Raw genomic sequence first — 19,805 nt, 5'->3', positions numbered from 1 at the left:
GGCTGACGAGAGGCGCATTGCAGCAGGAATGTACTGAGAAAACCAACAAATGAAGGCCGTTTTTTCTGTGGGGTTTGTAATCTTTTGTCAGTAGTTCAAAATGAAGGCACCAAATTAATTAATTCATGACCTTGTCTTTAATTAGGCCTAGCGGTACTTTAGTTAAAGGCATATTTTGGCATACATCAACACAAATACATGCTTTGGTTGAACAAAGGCAGGACACAAAACGAAAATAAGCACATTCAGCAAAGGTTTTTTGGCCATAAAATAGCAGTGAAAAATCGTTCTGACAACTTTGGTCTGTTTATCTGAATGAACAAAACGTTACAAATCCTATGTAGAAATTTCCATCAATAAATATAATCAATGAGATTCTTGATATTCCATTTCTTGTTTTTGGTAACTATACTGAACACAAATATAAATGCAACATGCAACAATGTAAAAGGTTTTGCTGAGCTACAGTTCATATAAGGAAATCAGTCAATTGAAATAAAATCATTAGACCCTAATCTATGGATTTCACATGGCTGGGCAGAGGCGCAGCCATGGGTGGGTCTGGGAGGACATAGGCCCACCCACTTGGGAGCCAGACCCAGACAATCAGAATGAATTTATAGCCAAATTTAAGTTTATGGTAGAGATATTAACATTGAATTCTCTGGCAACAGCTTTGGTGGACATTCCTGCAGTTATCATTACATTTGTATGCTCCCTCAAAACCTGAGACATCTGTGGCATTGTGTTGTGTGGAAAAACTGCACTTTTTAGAGTGTCCTTTCATTGTCCCCAGCACAAGGTGCACCTGTGTAATGATTATGCTGTTCAATCAGCTTCTTGATATGCCACACCTTAGGTGGTTGGATTATCTTGACAAAGGCTAAAATGCCCATTAACAAGAATGTAAACAAATGTGTTCACAACATTTGGGAAAAATTAACTTTTTGTGCTTATGGAACATTTCTGGGATCTTTTAATTCAGCTCATGAAACACGAGACCAACACTTTACATGTTGCATTTATATTTTTGTCCAGTATAAATATAACTGAGTCACATGATGCAGGTTGATGAAAAAGACTGATAAGAGAAAAGGTTGATGGAGATTGTGGTGACTATTATTTCAATTTCTCCCTGAAGAACAAACAGACCCTAATGAAGGCAGTTAAAGGACAGCAGCATTCTCCAAATGCAATATACCTGTCTGAGTCTGCTGCCCTGTAATCAAGGCATAATTCCAACACTGCTTAAGTGAGAATCCACTGCAGCACATGTGCTATCATTCTGACTTTCTGAACAATTCCCAAAGTGTTTTATCCAGGCAGGTTACCAGGTCATTGGAGGTACGAGGCCAGTTTCCATTGTTGTGACACAGTCCATCCCTTACAGTCTCTACCACTACTAGAAAAAATTGATGCCTTTAGTGCAAGTTCCAGTCTCTGTGAAAAGATTGTCTGTTGAGCAAGTACATTTTGCAGTCTAAACTGCTTCAGGAAAATCAGGCGATTCAAGGAAAATATATAAAAGCATGAAAATACCTTTTCAATAGAAGTTCGATAGAAGTTTCTATTAAAGCCTACAGTCTTTGTTTCAGGTGGTGGGGAAAAAGGTATCCAATCCAAAACGTACTGTAGTGTTCATGAAGGGCAGTTATCATCCAAACCAAGCAACTGAGACACTGCCACCTCTCTCTCACACACACCCACACACACACACTGCTTAGTTGACATGTCCGTGTCCTCCTAGGTCAGCCAGAGGCATGGTGTGCAGCACCTCATCCAGCAGCTGCAGGGCACGGTGCAGGTGGACCTCCACCCAGCAGGGGGTGTGCTTGATGCTCTGCCGGGGGTAGTCGGGCCCCCAGCCCTTCACAAAGCTGAGCCGCAGGATACACAGCCGCCGCAGGTCGTCCACACCTATCCCGGCTGCCGCCGACAGACCTGGGAGAATTGAGATTTACTGAGTGATTAAGAGAGCGAGAGAGAGAGAAAGAAAGAAAGAAAGAGAGAGCAAGAGAGAAGGACAGAAGCACTCACTGACTGCCGGGGCGATTCCCCCCACACTGCCAGGCCCTGGGATGTTGCCTGCCACTGCTGCAGCCTGTGCTGCTGCTGCAGCCTGGGCCGTGGCTGCCTGCTGCTGCATCTGCCTGTGGCACTGACGCAGGTCAAACACCTTCATGTAGGCCCCAGGGTAGATCTTGTGAACTGCGTCTCCCGGGGCTCGCCCCGCCTCCCGGTCCAGGTAGTAGCTCTGTACGAACACTGCATGGTCGCTAAGGCAACGCATCCACACATCCCCCTCACCACGACACTCTAACTGCACCCCCTTCCCAATGTGCAACCTGGGAAATGGAGATAGGAGTTCACACTGGTGAAGAGAAAATCACAGACACTGGGGATTGCATTTAGGCGATAAAAGCATATTTGCCCTGTGTATTCTGCAACCCAACAAAGTTCTCAAATAGCTAGCGGTTAGGCAAGGTTAGGGGCACGCTGCTAGACCTGGCTCTCTCGCTAGCGTCGGTGCGGTGCACGTTGCTGAGCTGGCCCAGACAGAAGCGGTCGCCCCCCGAGGGGTCCACGTATCCATCCACTGTCACCACGGGGCAGTTAGCCAGGACCTTGAACATCTCCCCAACCTGGATGTCCATCTCAAAGTAGGAGATGGAGCACCAGAACTCTGGACCTGGCAACACACAACATGAAATATAATATGAAACACTGCAAAATGGCTGCCATGTGTCCCTCATATGGGTACTGTACATTGGTGGTGGATGGGGTGAGATGCCTAACATCATGTGTGTGGGTGAGTGTGTGTGAGTGGGTGTACGCTGTGTCTGTACCTGGATGGTTGGAGACTGGCTGAGGAAAGGCGGGTGCGCTGTGATGTTGCTGAGACCCTTTTAAGAGAAATTAATTAGCAAATATGACAACGCTGCCATATACATATAGTAACAGTCCTGCAATTCTGACAGAACGATTGATTGACAGGTGATTGACATACAGAAGTGGTTGGGGTGGTGCAGTGGTGGTTGCTGGTGGCCACGCCCATTCTGCTGGGCTCCTACAGGGGTATAGGAGGCCGTGCTGGTGCCTGTCCAGGTCGCTGGAAGATTGTGAAGAAAGAGAACAAACAGAGTTGAAACTGACACCATGGAATTGACACCATCTCTGTGACACTGCCAACCTGGTTCGTTAGTAACTCACTGTGATAAGAGCTCTGTGTCTGTGTGTGTTTGGAGCTGCTGCTGTAGTCAATCTGGCTGTGAGGGGTAGGGGGCTGGGGGGGTGGTCCGTGTGTGGGAGTGGTGGGTGGCGGCGTCTGGGGCATGCCCTGGCTCTGGGGAGAGGCGATCTGGAGCAGGCCCTCGCCGTGGCCCCCAGACATGGGCCCCATCATGGAACTGCTCACTGGAGGAAAAAGATGGGGGAAGTGGAATAAAAGATGGAAATTGTAAGGGATAGAGTTAGACATAAAAGCAAGAGTCTGGTTCTTCTCAGCTGAATTGCTTGTACGGTAGTACTTCTTATTACCAGGTTCAGTTTTAGTCTATCTCACCTGGCGGAGAGAGGGGCATGCTGGGGTAGAGGTTGACGGAGGATGGGGCGTGGGGTGGCTCGGGGGGCATCTGCAGAGGGGGAAGGGGCTGGTTGTAGCGCTCGGGCTGGGGGGGCATCCTGGAGGGGAGGTCCATCTCAAAACAGTCATGGATGTACTCCTCTTTGATCAGCCGACCTGGAGGACCTTGTAATGAAGGGAGGTGGGAGAGAGAGAGACAGAGAGTGGGAGGGAGAGAGACAGAAAGAGAGAGAAAGGGAGAGAGACCGGCAGGCGGGCGGGCAGAAATCAGGCATGAGTCATGTCATATTATTATATTTTCGATTCATGAATGGATACATTTTGAATAAATTCCGGAATTTACTGTAATTACGATCAAATTGATGGATGGCATTTATTGTTGCCTCCAAATGGGAGTGATCTTTGCCCTGTCATGCAGCCTGTGACACCTTCTTGCAATTTGATTGAGGTGTCCTTCTTGTAGTGTAGACTAGCTCAGACAGGTATGAATCTGGCTGGTTTGGAAGCTCTGCATTCCATATTTTTCGTCAGATTGCCAAGAACACATCTACAGTATATCTGTATCAAAACAGTAGTATTGCCTGTGCACTTTGGGAAATGCGATAAAAACAGATTGGTTAGAATGACTCGCTATTGCTTATTACCATTTTGATGATGTTTGATGATGCTGAAAATAGTGTTTTCCTCCTCACCTGCATTTTGAATGCTGAGACCAACTTGAGTAGAGGGACAGAAAGGGAAGCAAAGTTAGAAACAGCATGGAAGTTCTGAAAAAGCCTGTGACCCAAAGAGCCTGTTAACAACTTCATTTTCTCATTCCCCATTTGTGCTTCTGTTTCATTCGTGGAAGTGAAATTGTGAACAGACGCACCAATGCCTGGCGATACCACTCGCTCGTAGTGGTAGGGGTTGACACACACATTGTCATACTTGAGGTCAAATGCGAACTGGCAGAACTTGACGTGCTTCAGTTCATTCTTGTGGAGGTCTGGCCAGCGCCAGAGCCTAGCGTAGATCACATGGGGGAACCCTTTCCTCCCAGCTACCTGGAGGGACAGAGGAGAGAATGGAGAAGGTATGGAGGTATTCCTTTCCAACATCCAGCTGAGGCTTTTAGGGTGATTATTTACAGTAGGACGGTGAGTCTCAGGAAGAGAATGGGGGACAGTATGGAGGCCATGATAGGGTTGGAAATTGAACATGGAGGGAGTGGAACTGTGGGGAATCTAAGTGCAGGGAAAGGGGGAAAGAAATGGAGAGAAAAGAGAATGAGAAGGAGGAGAGCAAGAGGGAGCTGGTAGACAGGGAGTGGTCGAGGAAACGGGTCATGAATGGAAATGTACATCAATGCTAAACACACTCTCTCCAGGCACACACTCTGGGTGGGGAATAGCCTTGGAGCCATTAAAACATATCAGACAGAGCTGAATAGCACAAATAGTGACTGAGTCATCAATGGTGTCTCAGGATTATTCCCATGTTCTTAAGGAACCAATGTTACTCTGTCCTTGTACTGTGTACTCAAGTGTGTCAGAGTTGGTCTGTGTGTGTGTGTGTGTGTGTGTGTGTGTGTGTGTGTGTGTGTGTGTGTGTGTGTGTGTGTGTGTGTGTGTGTGTGTGTGTGTGTGTGTGTGTGTGTGTGTGTGTGTGTGTGTGTGTGTGTGTGTGTGTGTGTGTGTGTGTGTGTGTGTGTGTGTCAGAGAAAAAGATCAGTATTTTGGGATCAACATACCCTTTCTGCACTAACAGCAAGAGAAAGCCAGAATGGACTCTGTAAACTTTTACATTTTCTTTTTGATTATTCTTTCTTCCTGAAAACCAAAGTGACCTTCCTCAGACAAAGAGTCAGAGCTGGCAGAGTGCCAGCTCAATTACAGCCAACTACTGACAAACACACACACAGCCTACAGTCCTGAACAGAGAATAATGCAGTACATTCTCATATATATTCTCACACATCACATTAATACGTGTCACTAACATCCGTATATCCACAGGCAATCTCAAATGTAGAAACTGTTGATGTAAGTCAAAACTTACATTCAATAATAAACACCTCTCTCTCACACACACACACAGAAAATACTGTGGTATGTCTGAGATTACAAATATACTCCCACAAACTTTAACACTGGAAAAACTCCAGACACAAACACACACGTACGTACGCACACACACACCAGAGACAGACAGGCTTAACTTAACCCTGCCCCTTTCCTGTGTCTCAGACAAAACAACCCGTGCTACCCCTCCAGTACTCCCTCCCTCTCTCTCTCGCTCTCCCTCACAAGAGCTGGGGGAGGGGAACTCCCTCTGTTTCCTTCTCTCTCATTCCCTTGCTCTCTCTCTGTAAGCAACTCGTGGGTTACACTTCTAAGTATTCGATACTATGTTCATTCTCTAGAAGTTAGCCTACAGGGAGACCTAAACCCCTTTACTTTTTTTCTCCTGTTTCACCTCCCTGAAGTGTGTAAGTAACCCATGTGTTGAATGATTCACTTGTTGAGTTCGAATCTCATCAGACAACTTAGCTAATTAGCAACTTTTCAACTACTTACTACTTTTTTTGCTACTTTGCAACTACTTAGCATATTAACTAACCATTCCCCTAACCCTAAACCTTTTAGCTAACTCTTCCCATAAACTTAACCCTAAGATTAACCCTAACCCCTAGCCAAGCTAACGTTAGGCCAGCTAGCTAACGTTAGCCATGTAGCTAGAATTCAAAACATATCATATGTTAAGCAAATTCATACCATTTTGTACGTTTTGCAAATTCGTAACATATAAGAATTGTAATTCGTAACATATCATACGGAATGGGTGATAAACATCCACAAATTAACACATACCATATACGAAACGTAACATATTATACTAAATGGAGTGTCTTGGAATTTACGTACAGAATAATATGAAATGCTCTGACACCAGGTTGCACACACATGGTATGGGCTTTTAAAAAAGTACAACACCTGTACCAAGTCAGATTTAGAGTTGAAATATATTCAGTTTTGATTTTGCGCCACAATATTACACTTTATACACATCATAGAAGACTGAAATATGGCAAAACCGTTTGACATAGAAACACTGGATTTTTGCACAAACAAGCGTGTCTCTGTGAAATGTCAACGGAGCACTGAGCATATAACAAGCTTTTTATTTTCAAAGCCTTTTACATTTAATTCATCTTGTGTCATGATAACTTTGCTTTTTGCGACCAGCAGAAACAACTTTGAAGACGACAACCCCAAAATGTAAAATCCTCAAAAGTTGTTACAAGAAACAAGCAACAAAGCAAAACATTGTCAGAAAGTTAATTTTAGTTGCCTGGCTTGCTAGATTTACATATTCTAAATACATATTTTAATGAATAGGTTTTTTGGAGCAAAAAATAAGAGCAGGTAACGTTGCTGCATGCAGACTGACGTTTTGTTTATACTTTTTCTTTATGACAAGGACAAGTTTGATGTCTGAGAACAACAATAGAATGTTCATGATTTTATGTGTTCCAAAACCGGTAAAATGGTTAGGGACGTTTACTGAGGGGTTGGCGGGACTTTATAACATACACTATGTATACAAAAGTATGTGAATACCCCTTCAAATTAGTGTTTGGCTATTTCAGCCACACCGTTGCTTACAGGTGTATAAAATCCCACAGCCATAGACAAACATTGGCAGTAGAATGGCCTTACTGAAGGGCTCAGTGACTTTCAACATGGTCAGTTCGTCAAATGTCTTCCCAGCTAGAGCTGCCCCAGTCAACTGTAAGTGCTGTTATTTTGAAGTGAAAATGTCTAGGAGCAACAGGGCTCAGACATTGCATAGTGCCAACTGTAAAGTTTGGTGGAGGAGGAATAATGGTCTGGCGCTGTTTTTCATGATTCGGGCTAGGCCCCTTAGTTCCAGGGAAGGATCATCTTAATGCTACAGCATACAATGACATTCTAGACAGTTCTGTGCTTCCAACTTTGTGGCAACAGTTTGGGGAAGGCCCTTTCCTGTTTCAGCATGACAACTGTGCACAAAGCAAGGTCCATACAGAAATGATTTGCCGAGATCGGTGTGGAAGAACTTCACTGGCCTGCACAGAGCCCTGACCATAAACCCTGTCGAACACCTTTGGGATGAATTGGAACGCTGACTGCGAGCCAGGCCTAATCACCCAACATCAGTGCCTGACCTCACTATTGCTCTTGTGGCTGAATGGAAGCAAGTCCCCGTAGCAATGTTCCAGTGGGAAAGCCTTCCCAGAAGAGTAGAGGCTGTTATAGCACAAAGGGCGAACCAACTCCATTTTAATGTCCATGATTTGGAATGAGATGTTCGACAAGCAGATGTACACCTACTTTTGATCATGTAGTGAGTGTATTACCGCAATCATGACTGGCTGAAATAAAAGTATAGGCTTTGTTGCTGGCAGTACCTGAAAGGTGTATTAGTCAGTCATCAAATGCGACCAGCTATTGGTCACTGAGTTGACAGAGTCTTTGTGCCATACCACCAATAACAATTCATCAGTGAATAATTTATTAATGAGATCCACTGATTTCATAAACAGTCTCTCTATAGTCCCTCTATAATCAGTGATAACATACCGGCCTAGGCCTCATTCAACCCAACATAACAGTAGCCTACCTGCAGGCGTCCATCAAGCGTCCTCTGGATGGTGACACACTTGCTGGGGTGAACTCCGTTGGTGGTGATGGCGGTGATGAGCGAGTCCAGCTCATCCTTCTTCTCCTTCAGCTTCTTCACCAGGCTCTCTATGGCACGCTTGGCAAAGCCCTCGTTCTCACCGCCCTGTCGGTGGCACATGAGGCTGTGCACGATGCTCAGGCAGGCATCGTTACTGTTGGGGGAGTTCACTGACATCTCCCTGGGTTGAGGGGGGTTGGAGAGAAGGAGGTGAGAGACCACTATGGTGAAGCAACCAAATGCAATTGATTTATTCATTGATTTGATTGTTGTTTGATCACTGACACAACACTGAAGTCTGGACCTGATATGGTACTTTAGGTCAAGGTTCAAGTCATAGGCTATCAGCAACCAAGGTCCCTATAACAATCTAATAACAACTTCACCAGTATTAACAACACACAATGTATGGGGCTTTTACAGAGCAGAAGATACAAAGCAGGCCATGGAAACACAGAATTGAGTAGGCCAAATTACTTTATCCTTAAATAGGTATATACTACTTATCTGAAAATACATTACCCTAAAGAGAATTGACATCCTTATGATGCATGTGAAGTGTAGGGCAACAGGTAGCCTTGCAGTTAATTAAGAGCTTTGGGCTAGTAACCAAACGGTCACTGGATTGAATCCACAAGCCGACCAGGTGAAAAATCTGTCGATGTGCCCTTGAGCATGGCACTTAACCCTAATTGCTCTTGTAAGTGAGCATCTGCTAAATTATTTAAATGTCGGTGACTAAGGGTGACCGATGTTGTTTACAAACATCCTTCCATGTGTGTCATGCTAGTGATGAAGCTGAGCTTGTTTTGCTTTGCACAACTAGTCAGAAAAAAACAATAATGCAGAAAGTGTGTGATTTACTAAAGTAGGGTATATTACAATCCACTTTGATAACAATAATACAACTTTAATAAACTATAAAAACATACATGCTCCACCAAAGAAATTCTAAGAGCATTTAGGAGGTCAAAAGTAATTTGTTTACATGTTTACAAAAGCATGTAGGCCTACTGAGAGAAAAATATAAATACCTCTACAAGAAAAGCAACGTTATGTGTAGGCTACAGTGTACACAGTACTTTGACAGAGGATAGATAGACACATTGACTTGAGAGTAGTTGGGTGGGTGGGGGGCCCGTCTGGCTGTCTGTCTCACTACGTTGACCTAACTGTAGGCTATAGGTCTGTCAACAATCCATGTGACTCTGGTTTGGTCAGCTAAAATCCCTATGGGAATAGTCAATACCAAAATGTAGTTTACTTACAAATCAACAGGATAACTGGACAAATATGTAGAGGGAGATCTGAAGCAGTATTCCAAATGTATTTCCCCTTTTACCCCTCTCTCTGTGGAGCTGTCTGTCTAGACTGTTATCAGTCTATCGCCCTCTCTCGCTCCCTTCGTTCATCCTGTTACTCCCTCGGCTCTTCTCCAGTTTGCTTGCAATAACAAAAGGGGGAGAGAGAGTGAGTTGTCTAGGGCAAAAAAGTCGAGCCAATCGCTGCGCCCGTTTCATTCCAGACGGTGCGGCTCTCGGCCAACTATGACGCTGCTCTCTTACAGCTCACAGCCAGCCACTGGGGGCTGATGTCTGTCTGGGTTGCTTGTTGATTGACAGGTCTGTGCGGCTGCTTTTTTTTTATTAAAGTGGCGCCGGTGAGATTACCCCGCCCATTCTCGCTCCCCCCTGGTCCCACCAACTCCAGTGAATCTCCTCTCTGTGTAGAAAAAAACAGAATGCCTGTGTGACCAAACTCTGGACGCCGTTTCCCGATAGCTAAACAACCGTGCGTATGTAGAATGAAGTTTTTAACAAACAATACGGATTGCAGCACAGAACAAATTAAGTGTTTAACTAAACCACAGATTGCAGCACCAAAATGAAATAAAAACGCAGTTACACTGGACAAACACGTACAAGGTAAGCATTAACGTATGGACATTTTTAAAGTATCGACTGATTGATTGACTCGATGGTACACTCTGCCAACACTCATCGCAGTTACATAAAATAACGCAAGATTAACATAATTTTATCGGTAAATTATGCAATTTAAATTTGACTTCCGCTTCAAACCCAACCCCTCCAAAAAATAAGGGTTTCACACCTCTAACCGCTACCTGCCACCCTGTATGCCCAACAAGCCCGTATGGTTTTCTTAGGCGCTCACCTGCCGGTCGAAGACTGCCTGGAAACGGCGGGTGACCTCTTCAAAATGGTATTGAGAGAAATAGTTATTTAATAACTACAACATAAAACTTCTTACCTGGGAATATTGAAGACTCATGTTAAAAGGAACGACCAGCTTTCATATGTTCTCATGTTCTGAGCAAGGAACTTAAACGTTAGCTTTTTTTACAATTGCACTATATATTATTATATTGCACTCTTACTTTCTTCTCCAACACTTTTGTTTTTGCATTATTTTAACCAAATTGATCATGTTTCATTATTAATTGATATGGCTGATTAAATCGGTATCTGCTTTTTTTGTTCCTCCAATTATCGGTATTGGCATTGAAAAATCATAATCGGTTGACCTCTAGTATTAAGTTTATGCCATTTACTACTGTATTTCATTTCCCCCTTTTCAGAACCACACACACTCTTGGTTAACACAACTGTCAAGCCATGCACTGTGCTGTTCCTGCTCTGTGAATCAGTGTCATTAAACTACCTCAACTGGAATTGTGTGTATTGTTTTGAATTGTTAAATACTACTGCACTGTTGGAGCTAGGAACACAAGCATTTCGCTACACCCGCAATAACATCTGCTAAATATGTGTATGTGACCAATAAAATTGGATTTGAATCCTACCTGGCTGTCATCTGTGCCATTACAAGCACCTGGGAGAGAACACATAGTGCTAAGAAAACGCTAAAGAATATACAGGCCAACAGGTCCACAACTACACAAGTTGATAACGTATTGTCGAGTAGGCTAGTGTACAATAATAACGTAATTTAATGTGCTAGTATTATTTATTTAATGGATGAATTAAATTGTAAATGAAAATATACACATGGTGCTATAGGATATATACATATTTTACATTTTATTTTGATATACTCCGCTACACGCGCCGAGCATGTGTCCCTGGTGCGCAAAGTGCTTGGTCGCCTGTTGGAGCATGACCTATGCCTGTTCTTCCAACAGTCCATCTCCTTCCCTAGGGTATCGCATTTCCACTTCAGGGATGGAGATGGAGAGTGATCGCATTGCAGCCGTGCGTAATTGGCCGACTCCCACCACGGTAAAGGAGGTCAGAGATTCTTAGGGTTTGCCAACTATTACCAGAGGTTTATCTGGGGTTTTGGTCAGGTAGCAGCTCCCATTACTTCACTGCTGAAGGGGAGCCCAGTGCGCTTGCAGTGGACGGCTGAGGCGGACAGGGCTTTCAGTCACCTGAGGGCTTTGTTTACCTCTGCTCCTGTGCTAGCTCATCCGAATCCCTCTTTAGCATTCATAGTGGAGGTGGACGCGTCCGAGGCTGGGATAGGAGCTGTGCTCTCTTTTTTTCTAAGTCCTGTCGTCTCCTCCCTTTGCCTGGTCTCTCTACGGACCTACAAACTGTGGAGGCCCTGTTTACACACGTCTTCCGACACTATGGGGTGCCTGAGGATATAGTGTCTGATCGGGGTCCCCAGTTCACGTCAAGGGTCTGGAGGGTGTTCATGGAACGTCTGGGGGTCTCGGTCAGCCTTACCTCAGGTTTTCACCCTGAGAGTAATGGGCAGGTGGAGAGAGTTAACCAGGATGTGGGTAGGTTTCTGAGGTCTTTTTGCCAGGACCGGCCAGGGGAGTGGGCGGCGTTCGTGCCCTGGGCAGAGATGGCCCAGGACTCGCTTTGCCACTCCTCCACTAACCTTTCTCCCTTCCAGTGTGTCTTGGGGTATCAGCCAGTTCTGGCTCCTTGGCATCAGAGTCAGACCGAGGCTCCTGCGGTGGACGACTGGTTCTGGCGCGCGGAGGAAACATGGGACACCGCCCATGTCCACCTTCAGCGCACCGTACTGCGCCAGAAAAGGGGTGCAGACCGTCACCGCAGTGAGGCCCTGGTGTTCGCACCGGGGGACAGGGCAAGGGTCTGGTTCTCGACCCGAAACCTGCCTTTCCGCCTGCACTGTCGGAAGCTGGGTCTGCAGTTTATGGGGCCATTTAAAGTCCTGAGGAGAGTGAACAAGGTATAGTACAGGTTACAGCTTCCCCCCGATTACCGCATTAACCCCTCGTTCCATATGTGTCTCTCCTCAGGCCGGTGGTGGCTGTCCCGCTCCAGGAGTCTGAGGTGCAGGAGTTTCCTCCACCCCCTCTGGACATCGAGGGGGCCCCGTTGTACTCTGTTCGTTCCACACTGGATTTGAGACGTCGGGCGAGGGGCCTTCAGTACCTCATGGACTGGGAGGGGTATGGTCCGGAGGAGAAGATGCTGGGTTCCGTTGGAGGACGTATTGGATCCTTATATGCTGCGAGACTTCCACCGTCTCCATCCGGATCTCCCTGCACCTCACCTCGACCTACAGGTCGTCCCAGAGGTCTGTGTCGACGTGCTGCTGGATATGCGCATCAGGGGGGGGAGTACTGTCACGACTTATGCCAAAGTCGGTCCCTCTCCTTGTTTGGGCGGTGTTTGGCGGTCGACGTCACCGATCTTCTACCGATCACTGATCCATTTTTCATTTTCCATTGGTTTTGTCTCGTCTTCCTTCACACCTGGTTCCATCAATTACATGTTGTGTATTTAACCCTCTGTTTCCCCTCATGTCCTTGTTGAAGATTTGTTTGTATGTTAGTGCTATTATGTGTTGGTGCGCAACGGGTTTTGTACCCATTTTATTTATTTTTTGTATGTTTTGGAGTTTGTTTGTCTTTCTTATTAAATGACTCCGTTTATACCAAGTTTGTTCTCCTGCACCTGACCTCCCTGCCACTAACACACACACCTTACACATACACTAAGTTGACTTCCTTTAAACAGCTTGGAAAATTCCAGAAAATGATGTCATGGCTTTAGAAGCTTCTGATAGGCTAATTGACATCATTTGAGTCAATTGGAGGTGTACCTGTGGATGTATTTCAAGGCCTACCTTCAAACTCAGTGCCTCTTTGTTTTTCATCATGGGAAAATCAAATTAAATTGGCCAAGACCTCAGAAAAAAAATTGTAGACCTCCAAGTCTGGCTCATCCTTGGGAGCAATTTCTAAACGCCTGAAGGTACCACATTGATCTGTACAAATAATAGTATGCAAGTATAAACACCATGGGACCACACAGCGATTATACTGCTCAGGAAGGAGACTATAATGACCATTGTGATGTTTGGAGGAAAAAGGGGGAGGCTTGCAAGCCAAAGAACAACATCCCAACCGTGAAGCACGGGCGTGGCAGCATCACGTTGTAGGGGTGCTTTGCTGAAGGAGGGACAGGTGCACTTCACAAAATAGATGACATGAGGAAAGAAAATGATGTGGATATATTGAAGCAACATCTCAAGATGACAGTCAGGAAGTTAAAGCTTGGTGGCAAATGGGTCTTCCAAATGGACAATGACCCCAAGCATACTTCCAAAGTTGTGGAAAAATGGCTTAAGGACAACAAAGTCAAGGTATTGGAGTGGCCATCACAAAGCCCTGACCTCAATCTTATAGAAATGTTGTGGGCAGAACTGAAAAATCGTGTGTGAGCAAGGAGGCCTACAAACCTGACTCGGTTACACCAGCTCTGTCAGGCGGAATGGGCCAAAATTCACACAACTTATTCTGCGAAGCTTGTGGAAGGCTACCCAAAATGTTTGACCTAAGTTCAACAATTTAAAGGCAATGCTTCCAAATACTAATTGAGTGTATAAACTTCTGACCCACTGGGAATGTGATGAAAGAAATAAAAGCTGAAAGAATCACTCTCAACTATTATTCTGACATTTCACATTCTTAAAATAAAGTGGTGATCCTAACTGACCTAAGACAGGGAATTATTAGTGGTCCTGTGTAGCTCAGTTGGTAGAGCATGGCGCTTGTAACGCCAGGGTAGTGGGTTCGATCCCCGGGACCACCCATACGTAGAATGTATGCACACATGACTGTAAGTCGCTTTGGATAAAAGCGTCTGCTAAATGGCATATATTATTATTATGAGGAATAAATGTAAGGAATTGTGAAAAGCTGAGTTTAAATGTATTTGGCTAAGGTATATGTCAACTTCCGATTTCAATTATGTGTGTGTGTGTGTGTGTGTGTGTGTGTGTGTGTGTGTGTGTGTGTGTGTGTGTGTGTGTGTGTGTGTGTGTGTGTGTGTGTGTGTGTGTGTGTGTGTGTGTGTGTGTGTGTGTGTTAGATATATATATTAATCGGTATCGGCTTTTTTGGTCCTCCAATAATCGGTCGACCTCTAATCAAAACCTTTCCTTAGGTCTAGAAATACAGCCCCAACAACGCCCCCTCTGTCCAGCTTGGACTTCACATTTCCCAGAAGAAAGCGGTTGGATGTTTCTGTAGAGTATTTTGCTCTGAAGCCAAACTGCATGGAGTGTAATGTGTAGGGGCTGTTGTTGTGGGCTATCAGTTGCGCTGCTACACACTTTTCAGCAACCTTTGACACCACAGGTAGTATATTAATGGGCCTGTAGTTACTCATGTCAGCAGGGTCACCTGATTTAAAGATGGACATTATTATGGCTGACTTCCAGATCCTTGGAATCACCCCCTGACCAATAAATGTGTTGGTAACTTTAGTAATGGGGCCAATGAGTGAGTCTTGGTATTTATTAAGAAAGGCAAGAGTCCAGCCTAAACACATCTTTGGCTTTAGAGTTTTTTAGTGAGTTATTCACCTTGTTCACCTCTGACTCCGAAACCTCCCTTATGATGAAGACGGGTTGAGTGTCATTCACTAGCACTGAGCCCAATAAACCAGTAGAGGGGTTTTGTGTCAGTACCCTGACAGAGTAAACAAAGTAGGAATTGAACGCTATTGCTATTTTGACTGCATCCTGTGTTAGATTGTAATTCACCATGATTTCTAGAGTTTTTCCAGTGTTACTATGGTGTTTCCCTGATAACTTTTTTAGATTATCCCAGATCAATTTAGAATTTCCCTTTGCTTCACCAATTATGTTGATAAAGTTTGCCATGGCCTGTCTGATTTCTTTCATCACCTTATTTCTCAACCTGGTAAACCTATGTCCATCATGCTCTAATTCGGACGTTGGGGCTGTTTTTAGAGCATGATCCCATTTCATCAGTTTCCAGATTTCTCCATTTAGCCGAGGAAGAGTGCTCTTTTGGCCAGGTTTGGATTTTCTTTTCTTTAGGAAGCCATTTATTGTAGTCTGGATTGTGGATAGTCAGGTTTTTCTATCAGCTTACACATCTGTATAGGACAAGGGATCATTCCAGTTAATTCCCATAATTGCGTTTTCAAAATAATTGAATTCACTCCTAGGTATTCTGAGCGGATCAGGCTTTCTAACAGTAGAGTGTAGCCTAACCTGTACCTGGAAAGCTATCTGGCTATAAGTGTCAGATTATGATCAGACAGACAGCCCAGTAACCATATTGAATGATTTAGTCTCTCTCTGGTTTATTACTGAACAGCAGATCAATCTGTGTTTTAGAGCAACAAGTCACCCTGGTTGGCCTTTTAACTAGCTGTGTAAGGTCAAAGGTATTAGTGATCCGTTTGAGGGTTTTCCTACAATACTTGTCTTCATAATTCATGTTAAAATCTCCCATTAAGATGACATCTTTCCCAAAATCACATTCCCTAAGCATGTTATAAACTGATCAAAAAACACACTTTTGGTCTATACATTCCAATAAGGGTAAAATACATTTTGGGAGACAGTGTAACGTTCAGGCCAATACATTCTAGTTCATTATCACATGACCACTCAATTTGTTTACATCGGATATGTTCTTTAATGTAAATCATCAGACCCCCTCCTCTTCCTTCAATCCTGTCTCTCCTGAAGACATTGTAGCCAGGCATAATCAAAGCAGCAGATGGAGAGTTTTTCTGGAGCCAAGTCTCTGAAAGGCAGAGGAAGTCAAGGTTGGAGTCTGAAAAGATGTTGAATTTTATCACTTTTTGGAATGACACTGCAAATGTTCAAGTGCCCCCCTAGCAGTCCCTTGGCCTTAGCTCGTGGGTCCCAGATGACACAAGAGTGATTGACACATTGAAAAAAGTAACGTTTTCTGATGGCTGGGTTTAGGCTGTTTTGTATCGTTTTGATTAGCGGCGGTAGTGCAATTGACTATCCCTTCCGCTTGCACTGGATGCAGGGAGCTAATTAAAACAGCTTGCGTGCCAGAAGCGACTTAGATATGCTTGGAGAGTCAAATTCCATCCTGGAGCCCGGTGACTCAAGAGAAACCATGAAACCATAGCACTCATCCACTTCCAAGGGAATGACAATCAGTGGACGAGGCCATCCACTGCTTTCCACTCCAGTGAGTATCGCTGGCTCGTTGATGTTAGGCCCAGGGTTGAGTTGCACATCCCCAGAGAGCAGGAGGGTAGTGAACAGGTAGTTTAGCAGTTTCCAATAAATGTTGGACTTGTTTGTTACTCCTTAGCGGTTCAGTCAAATAGGGAGCCAGGTAGATTTGGCCATTATTCAGAATATTATGGTATGCTGTGTACTGTCCGCTCCCGTGGAACTGTAAATCAATGTGTTTGTCTGGGGTGTTGGCATTCTCCGGCAGTAGATTGATTGTGTAATCACAGCAAGGACTCACTGAGATGATCAGTAAAGCAACTACATAACTGACAATCGTGGAAATGTACTGGAGATAAAATGCATAATTGTGCATTAAATCTTTGCATGAGTTACTTATCTGGGGTCGGTGTACACCTGATGTTTTAGATAAAATAGCATCTGGAGGAGAAGCGGCACTTGCCGCACGACCCACCCATCCATCTGCCATTGGTAGTGAGGGGTTGGGTTAAATGCAGAAGACACGTTCCCTTTCCTGCTAGCTAGGAAGATAATCAAAAGTACTTTGAAACATCCCCACTTTTAGCACACATTTGCAAGCAGGCAAAGTAACCTATGTGTGCTGAGTCATGTGATCACTCAACATCGACAGGACTGACAAAAAAAGACATGATCACATGCAAATACCGTGTAACAAATTATTATTTTCAATGACGGGCTAGGAACAGTGGGTTAACTGCCTGTTCAGGGGCAGAACGACAGATTTGTACCTTGTCAGCTCGGGGGTTTAAACTTGCAACCTTCCGGTTACTAGACCAACACTCTTAACCACTAGGCTACGCTGCCGCCCCACTTGCACCGTTATTGAATAATTAAGAGACTAGATACAAATAACTAATCTTGGCTACCAATGTTTTAGCATTAATTTATTGAGGGCAAGCAGATCAAAGATGTCAAGGTGGTACCCAAGCATATGCCATGTGTATATGTGACACATACAAATATGTATGGTCATATTTGTGATGTTTTATTCATTTGTTATTGTATGGAGCCATCCCTTGTATAATTGTATAGGCCTCCTAGGTATTTACATTTAAATAATGTATATGATAACTGTCGCTATGGGGTGCTGTGACATCAATAGAGTGCGTTAGTGAGATCGTGGAGGCAGTGTTGCCAACTTAGAAACGTTGTTTCTATATTTAGCTAGTACTCAGACCCCTCTACCGACACATTTTCAAAAAAGTGACTAGCGACAAATCTAGCGACTTTTTCTGGTATTGAAAGCACGTATCGTTCTAACTCTGCTCAACAAGCAGCGGATGCTGCAGTGGTCCCCACCCCCGTCCCAAAGCACTCACAGGCGGCCCAGTCCTCGCAGAGCAGTCAGAGCAGGAGATATTCACCCCTCCGCGTCCAGACTGCAAATGAATCGCGCATGCGGGAAGCCGACGCTGGCTGATCCCGCCCTGGTTTACATTAAGGGCGGGATGTAAATGTAAAAACGAAACTAAAAAAAATAAAAATAAACTAAGTAACTCCGCAAGAGTGTCTCGTTTGGGTCACTTTTGCCGGTCCCAAGCCCTTATAAAGGAGAGGGATTGGAATTGTGATATTTAAAAAAAACAAGAATCGAAAGTTGATCTGTAGTTCTAAACATATTTAGGGTGTCTTTTTACTCACTTTATTGTCTCTCTCACGACATTATTCCTCTCTTCTACAGCATCCTCACAATTACATGCACATGGCCAATTATGCAAATTAGGTAATGGCGTCATTTAGCGATTTTTAGGACAGCCAATAGCTACTTTCCTTACTGAGGAGTTGGCTACACTGCTTGGGGGGTTTTTTCTTCAATTTTGGAGAACAAATACTACTGAAGACTAACGTTTCTCTGTCTCATCATTTTACCCTATTATTTCAGGTGTTTAATGTGCAAAAGGGCAAAATGACTCAAAATATTGAGGTAACATAGTTAACTACATACAGTGGGGAGAACAAGTATTTGATATACTGCCGATTGTGCAGGTTTTCCTACTTACAAAGCATGTAGAGGTCTGTAATTTTTATCATAGGTACACTTCAACTGAGAGACGGAATCTAAAACAAATCCAGAAAATCACATTGTATGATTTTTAAGTAATTAATTTGCATTTTATTGCATGACATAAGTATTTGATACATCAGAAAAGCAGAACTTAATATTTGGTATAGAAACCTTTGTTTGCAATTACAGAGATCATACGTTTCCTGTAGCAGGGATTTTGGCCCACTCCTCCATACAGACCTTCTCCAGATCCTTCAGGTTTCGGGACTGTCGCTGGGCAATACAGACTTTCAGCTTCCTCTAAAGATTTTCTATTGGGTTCAGGTCAGGAGACTGGCTAGGCCACTCCAGGACCTTGAGATGCTTCTTACGGAGCCACTCCTTAGTTGCCCTGGCTGTGTCTTTCAGGTCGTTGTCATGCTGGAAGACCCAGCCATGACCCATCTTCAATGCTCTTACGGAGGGAAGGAGGTTGTTGGCCAAGATCCATGGCCCCATCCATCCTCCCCTCAATACGGTGCAGTTGTCCCGTCCTGTCCCCTTTGCAGAAAAGCATCCCCAAAGAATGATGTTTCCACCTCCATGCTTCACGGTTGGGATGGTGTTCTTGGGGTTGTACTCATCCTTCTTCTTCCTCCAAACACGGCGAGTGGAGTTTAGACCAAAAAGCTCTATTTTTGTCTCCACATCCCATTCCTCCTCTGGATCATCCAGATGGTCATTGGAAAACTTCAGACGGGCCTGGACATGCGCTGGCTTGAGCAGGGGGACCTTGCGTGCACTGCAGGATTTTAATCCATGACGGCGTAGTGTGTTACTAATGGTTTTCTTTGAGACTGTGGTCCCAGCTCTCTTCAGGTCATTGACCAGGTCCTGCCATGTAGTTCTGGGCTGATCCCTCACCTTCCTCATGATCATTGATACCCCACAAGGTGAGATCTTGCATGGAGCCCCAGACCGAGGGTGATTGACCGTCATCTTGAACTTCTTCCATTTTCTAATAATTGCACCAACAGTTGTTGCCTT

General features: G+C 44.4%; 1 protein-coding gene and 1 long non-coding RNA gene across 5 annotated transcripts; one reads left to right on the top strand and one right to left on the bottom strand.

The window, feature by feature from the left end:
- Positions 1-114: 114 nt before the first annotated feature.
- On the bottom strand, positions 115-18,449 carry LOC123997833 (mothers against decapentaplegic homolog 4-like). Of its 4 annotated transcripts, none has more exons than XM_046302424.1 (12): positions 18,416-18,449; positions 9,556-10,009; positions 8,228-8,468; positions 4,455-4,629; positions 4,228-4,299; positions 3,563-3,748; positions 3,211-3,414; positions 3,008-3,109; positions 2,847-2,903; positions 2,506-2,689; positions 2,038-2,345; positions 115-1,941 (listed from the first exon to the last, which is right to left on the bottom strand). In XM_046302424.1, the coding sequence occupies exons 3-12, from the start codon at positions 8,462-8,464 to the stop codon at positions 1,721-1,723; spliced, it is 1,746 nt and encodes a 581-aa protein (XP_046158380.1). In that variant the 5' UTR covers positions 8,465-8,468; positions 9,556-10,009; positions 18,416-18,449; the 3' UTR covers positions 115-1,720. The 4 variants fall into 4 exon arrangements, with proteins under 4 accessions (XP_046158380.1, XP_046158381.1, XP_046158382.1 ...); XM_046302425.1 differs by having other exon boundaries at positions 3,563-3,739; XM_046302426.1 differs by having other exon boundaries at positions 4,276-4,299; positions 18,416-18,448.
- Positions 8,501-13,193, top strand: LOC123997835. Its single transcript, XR_006832186.1, has 2 exons — positions 8,501-10,212; positions 12,549-13,193. It is a non-coding gene; the product is annotated as an uncharacterized LOC123997835 (long non-coding RNA).
- Positions 18,450-19,805: the final 1,356 nt, after the last annotated feature.

Source organism: Oncorhynchus gorbuscha, linkage group LG15, assembly GCF_021184085.1.
Source record: "Oncorhynchus gorbuscha isolate QuinsamMale2020 ecotype Even-year linkage group LG15, OgorEven_v1.0, whole genome shotgun sequence".
NCBI lineage: Eukaryota > Metazoa > Chordata > Actinopteri > Salmoniformes > Salmonidae > Oncorhynchus > Oncorhynchus gorbuscha.
The sequence above is the reverse complement of the archived record's forward strand: the minus strand, read 5'-3'. Positions and strand labels throughout refer to the sequence as shown.

What these genes read in the sequence shown, in the direction of transcription:
- LOC123997833 (XM_046302424.1), bottom strand. Translation starts at nt 8,464, where the DNA reads ATGTCAGTGAACTCCCCCAACAGTAACGATGCCTGCCTGAGCATCGTG. An exon ending in CATGCCCCTCTCTCCGCCAG is followed by an intron (nt 3,415 to 3,562) that starts GTGAGATAGACT and finishes TTTTTCCTCCAG; the next exon opens with TGAGCAGTTCCATGATGGGG. An exon ending in GACACAGAGCTCTTATCACA is followed by an intron (nt 3,110 to 3,210) that starts GTGAGTTACTAA and finishes ACAATCTTCCAG; the next exon opens with CGACCTGGACAGGCACCAGC.